The following is a 5,891-nucleotide window of genomic DNA, read 5'->3' as shown; positions in this document are numbered from 1 at the left end:
GGTGGTTTGGTTGTTTTTCAATCACAGCTGAACGTCCCAGACACCAGAGGATGCATCACTGCACTGAAAGGTGTGGAAGCAGAACAAGTAAAAGTCAACAATCCTAAATATATAAAAATAGAAATATACCATTTAAAAAAGCATGACACATATAAAATATGTTAAGTATATCTGGGCTTCCAGTATAGACAATGTCATAAACTGTTCGACCATAAATGCATCATGAGCTGGTGCCCATTTTATTTTCTTCCTCTGTACTTCAGGCTGATGCTCTCACAGCGTGGACTTTATTATTTGAATCCACTAAACATTCACACTGTGATCAGTTGAATTTCAGCTCTGTGCGAGTTGATCTTCAAGACAAACTGACAAAGGTGAATTGTGCTCTACGTAATCCTGCTAACCTTCAATTAATCAATTAATGACTTTGCTTCATTTGTTGTGCAATTATGTGTTTAACATTCCTTTAGATATTATCTCATTTACCAGCAACATGTTGCCTTTAATGAAGTAGGTAAGTAGTAAGTAGTAAGTTTTCTTTACTGTGGTTTCCTCAAAGTTTGACTTTCCCAGCCCCAAAACTGCAGCTTGAAACCTGAAAACAGCCAACAGACTAATTCTTTCGTGTCCTGAGTTTCCTTTAACAGATGGCACACGCCTCAGATAAGAATTAAGGGGAACATTAGAGATAAAAAACCCAGGAAATGAGAAATGTCATCCTCAGACAACAGTCTAGCAGCAGATCAGACTCCAACTCCCTGTGAGCACGACTCACTGTAGCCCAAAATACAATACTGGGAACTGAAAAGCTTCTTATGTGGCATCGTGGAAAGCTTTAACAGGTAAGCAATTCATAATACTAATCGAATACACAAGATTTCTACAGCATTTGCACATAGTTGAAGAATACATGTATCAGTGCTTTTGCAACATGTAAAGCTAAAAAACAGAATTATTAAAAATTAATTTAAAAAAAAGAGCGACTGATAGGCAGCAAAGGCCTAACACTCATCTCAAACCCCTTTGACAAATGGCAACAATAAAACAGACTTAGAGATGAAAAGAATGATTTACTCACACAGTGGAGGTGTCTTGTGTTGAGGGCTGCTGAGGTTAATCTGCATGTCGTCCCGCTGCTCTGAGGAGAGGAAACTCCTGTGTGTCTCAGTCCAGGACTTTCACTGAGGAGCAGGGAGGGAACGCGCGTCTTAAGGATTAACTGAGGCTACATATAGCTGAGGCAGAGTTATTCTGAGGACGGCCACGCAGTGCTCACCTGCACACTGTAGCAGGCTGTGGTGACAGACCCCACCCTGATCTGAGCAGGACAGAGCTGGACACGTCAATAACACACATTAGTTAGTCTGTATGGAACGATCACACCACCTTTTCATTTAATGGCTGCAGAGTAGTTAGTGTGTTATTCTGATACATGATATAATATATCAGAATAATACTAATAACCATATATGATATGATATTAATATAGACAATACATGGTTGTTCTTTTTACATCATATTGTTAGAACGGAATAGAATACAATATAAATAAAAATATAAATAAATGAAATACACAAAATAAAATAAATAGATACACATAATGAATCAGAAAACAGTAGTAAAAGCACTTTATATAAAAATATGAAAACAGTAATGCCCTGAGTAGGTATTGCCTTGGAGAGCTATGCTATGTTGCACACAGGGGAGTGCCATCTTGAAATCGGGATATTATAACTGGAGCACATTTTAATTACTATATTACTATACTATACTTTATATATAGTTTGGTACTTCTATCTATTGCAAAGTATCATATTATATAAAAGTGTACTTTCCACCACTGCATTACTGGTGTAATATAATATAAATGTCTATGTAGTGGAGATATTTTCTTTTGCAAACTGTTTTAAACAGACAGCCCTCTTGACTGCAGTGTTACAAATAATTCAAAGGACAATAAAATCTGCTTGAGGATCATCCTGTCTGGAAGCTGTAAAGTTTCTACCTCCAGAATAGACATTATTTCATCTTAAAGGTCAGTAAACATCAAACATGATGAAAATAAAATGTTGTGATCACACAGAAAAAGTGATCAAATACATTGAATGCAACCATAATAGCAATCTTTTTGTCTTTTTCCTCATGGTGGCTTCATACCTGCTGTGCTTTTGTAGTTTCATCTGCTAATTCAAAAAGCATTTGAACAAAGAATAATAATTCTTAGACTGTCTTCATTAACAGTTTTACAAAAGCTTTACTAAGACTTTTGAGGACTACTGTAACCAATCTGCTAAAATGGCACCCAAGACTGACACTTTTAATTAACCTTCAGGAACAGAGGTCAAATACAAAAGGACCTTTTGTGTCGATAAATTGGTTTACACTGATCAATCTGAGAGGAAACCACAAAATTACATTTAAGTCTGGACTGTGCAGGTCACATCCTAATATTACATGAGGGCTTCAATTTACCTGGGAATTTTGAACACTTCTAGCCTACATGTAAAGCTAATAATGGTACGTTAAAAGACAATAGAACCTTGTAAAGGAGAAATTATACGACAGAAGATTTGATAGTTAAAGAGTGTGGCTGCAGACCGCGACATTGTGTCAATGCCACTGACTAACACCTAAACATAGAGGTTAGAGAGTTAGGGAACATTAGCTTGCAGTTTACTGCATACAGCCGGTGGCTGGACTGAACGTACGATGTGGAAGTTACACTGGAATTTGTCATTTTTTAATGTGCCAGATTTCACAAAACTGGAGTGACAATTGTGATAGAAGTTTCTGGAGCTCAGACTTCTCCCCTGTAGTTTGTGATCATTGAAAAGTCACTAAAGTTCATTAATATATGAATGACATGGAAACATGCTGATTTGTTTTTCTGCATGAATAATTGTTTTAAAAAAGACCATTTGTTTAAGGTATTACACATGACCTGATAATCCAATCTGAGTGTCAACCCCACCGACACGCTTAAACAATGCATGACAGTGACAGGGGACCACTTTGTGGGTGATGGACAGACACAAAGCAGCTGCAGTTGCTAATGAGACTACACTTGTGCTGGTTCCAGCAGCTCCTTAGCTTAGCTTAGCACAAAGACTGGAAACAGGGGGAAACAGCTAGCCTGGCTCTATTTAAAGCTGCCGTGACTTCCTGTAGGCTCCACTGGTTTCTTAGAAAGTTGATGGTAATGATACTGGGTCTGATTGACAGGCTCTTTTCATTTTGTCTGAATGCTCAGCTGTTCCTTAGAGGATATCTAGTGATGAATGGCGTCAAACTACCAGCAGTACAGTAGTAAAATTCTGTATCACATTTTGCGTGGATTCAGCTGCCTGTCCTGTTTCCTTAAACAAACTAGCTGCAGTTTGTCTATTCTGGTGCTTAAAAACCAAGATGGCGAGGGCCATGAAAACAACAACGCCTGTACAGCGGGACTCCAGGCCTCCACAAACCAAGCCCTGAGTCCAGATAAAAATTCATACTTGAAATGTAAATACGAAGATGGAATGATGCAGGCGGCACACAAACAGAGGCAGCGCTACGGAAACGAGTCAAGCTGGGGCTTCCCCTATACCTGATATTGCACGCCAATTGAATCTGACAGCGGGGGGAACACCCTGCAGACAATCGGCGGCTCAACTCGAGGCCTCTGTTGGTGAGGGACACCCGCGGCATCATCCCATCTAAGGGAGCCGGGTCGACTCCAACTCAGTGGGTTTGATCTTTTCAAGGTCTATTTACAATCTTCCGTATGACAACTGGTGACATCTTCTGTGAGGTCACTAATCCAACATGGTGGCCAACTGTGACATCATCTGTGAGGTCACTAATCCAACATGGTGGCCAACTGTGACATCATCTGTGAGGTCACTAATCCAACATGGTGGCCAACTGACATCATCTGTGAAGTAACATAAGAGGCTAAAGCCTTAACACAACAAAAGACTAGGGCTGTACTGGAAATGGCCTACTAGACTGGCAGTTTGTATTGAATAGGACAAAATGTAGTTTGTCTCATATAGTTTGCAAACAAAAGCAAAATCTGCAGCATGCATGGGACCAGTCTACTTCACCTACTGTGTCCCACAACGCAAGGCGCTTACCGTTGTATGGACAGAGACGTTTCAGAAAGCCATGTAAAGTTTGACTTATTTCTCCTGAGCAGTCCACCTACAGCTGTCAGCGAGGGAATTTCAGGCAAGAAATATGCTACCCAGCTGCTGGACATTCACTTCTGTTAGATTTACAAGGACAATTTAAGTGCTTGTTCCCACTTTGGTCGACCTGCTTTCTTGGCCGCTAGCCTGTTAGCTTACCAGGGGAATTTCCCATAAAGTAAATGAATTTATCAACACAGCTGGTGACTGTTTTCTTTCTTAGAAGCCTCATATTTCAGAAACACTGCACATATAAAAGCTAACACTTTATTTACTGCAGTTTTTCATGCCTAGTATTTATGTAAAGGCCTCTTTGCCTATGGTCGAATAGTTTTCCGACGGTCCCTGAATGCAGCAGCAGCTCACACAGAGCCCCAGCAGGATGCATCAGTGACAGTCAGGCACCAAACTCTGGTGGAGCAGAGAGCATCTCATCTGGAGGCCTGCCATGTCTCTGTCCGTGCAGTTTGGTGCTCTGAGGACCAGAGAGCTGCGGGAGCTGCTGCAGGATGAAGACAAAATAAACCACATCGTCAGGTGTAGTGAGAAGGTGAGTATCTGACAGAGGGACAAAAAAAAAGAAAAAAAAAGCTGGATTTCATTGTCTGCTGAACCATATGTGGTCGTTTCCAGTTGCAGAGAGTGCAGAGGGCTGCAGAGAAGATGCTGGTTTCAAATCAAAAGCTGGCAAAAGTCGCTCTTTCTCACAAACAGACTTTTAGAGATGCCAAGTTAGTACTTGCAAAGAAGTACAGGGAACTGGAAAAACTTAGGAGCATCATCCAGGCCAAACAAGAACAACTTGGTGAGTTTTGACATATGTTTTGCATCGAATCTGGCTGCCTTCACTCCACTGTCATTTCATACATTCCATATGTTCGTTTTTCTGAAAACTTGTTGTTGTTTTGCAGCAGAAAAATACAGCCTTCCTCATGCTCAGTGTTGCCTCCTGGGGAAGATAAATCGTGCAGAGGAGGAGTGTGAGGTACATTTCCTCTTCTTTTTAGAGATCAGCTTGATTTGCTTATATAAAGAGTGTAAAAATTCAGCCTACATTCAATTACCTTGCTAATAATTTGCATCAATAGTCAGTACTTAATGAAATGGAATGAAAGAAAGGACCCAAAAGATGTAATACATGGAAACTACATGGAAACTTTATCTATACGACACCTTTTAAAACCAGCCGGTTTTTCAGGCCGGTGTCAAAGCAAAGCAGAGGTCTAATCTGGAGTAACGTTATATATGATGCATGTGCTTAAAACCAATGAGATATTTTCCTTCAAACAGCTGCTGTTTCAGAGGTTTGCAGAGGGGAAAACGCCACTGGAAGATTTCTTGGATTCCTTTCTCAGCTCACAGAAACTCCAACACGTCAGACTGGTCCTGGTGAAGAAACTCCAAGAAATGACTGAGCTCCAATCAACAGGGAGGCTCAGTGAGATCTACCCGGACACTGAGCAGATCCACAACGCCTGTCTCCCAGTGTGCAGTCTGACCACAGCTGTCATCTTACCTGCCTGCTGTCACCCTCCGTTCCTGCTGCCTTTCGCCACCCATTTGAACGCTGCCCACTGTCTGCAGCATTTACCATCCTGTCACGATTACAGCGGGTCCCTGAGTCCAGGAGTGCATGGACGAGCTCCCAAATGGCCAGCAAGACCCGTCCGCCTGCAGCCCCTGAGGGTGCAGCAGAGGAGGCACCAACAGGCACCACAGTGA

The 5,891-nt window shown here is 41.4% G+C and overlaps 1 protein-coding gene across 1 annotated transcript; it reads left to right on the top strand.

Annotated features, from left to right (window-relative positions):
- The first annotated feature begins 4,617 nt into the window (after positions 1–4,617).
- Positions 4,618–5,891, top strand: LOC139200124 (vacuolar protein sorting-associated protein 37D-like). Its single transcript, XM_070829358.1, has 4 exons — positions 4,618–4,719; positions 4,803–4,974; positions 5,081–5,154; positions 5,460–5,891. The coding sequence occupies exons 1-4, from the start codon at positions 4,618–4,620 to the stop codon at positions 5,889–5,891; spliced, it is 780 nt and encodes a 259-aa protein (XP_070685459.1).

Source organism: Pempheris klunzingeri, chromosome 4 (assembly GCF_042242105.1).
Source record: "Pempheris klunzingeri isolate RE-2024b chromosome 4, fPemKlu1.hap1, whole genome shotgun sequence".
NCBI classification, from domain to species: domain Eukaryota; kingdom Metazoa; phylum Chordata; class Actinopteri; order Acropomatiformes; family Pempheridae; genus Pempheris; species Pempheris klunzingeri.
The sequence above is the reverse complement of the archived record's forward strand: the minus strand, read 5'-3'. Positions and strand labels throughout refer to the sequence as shown.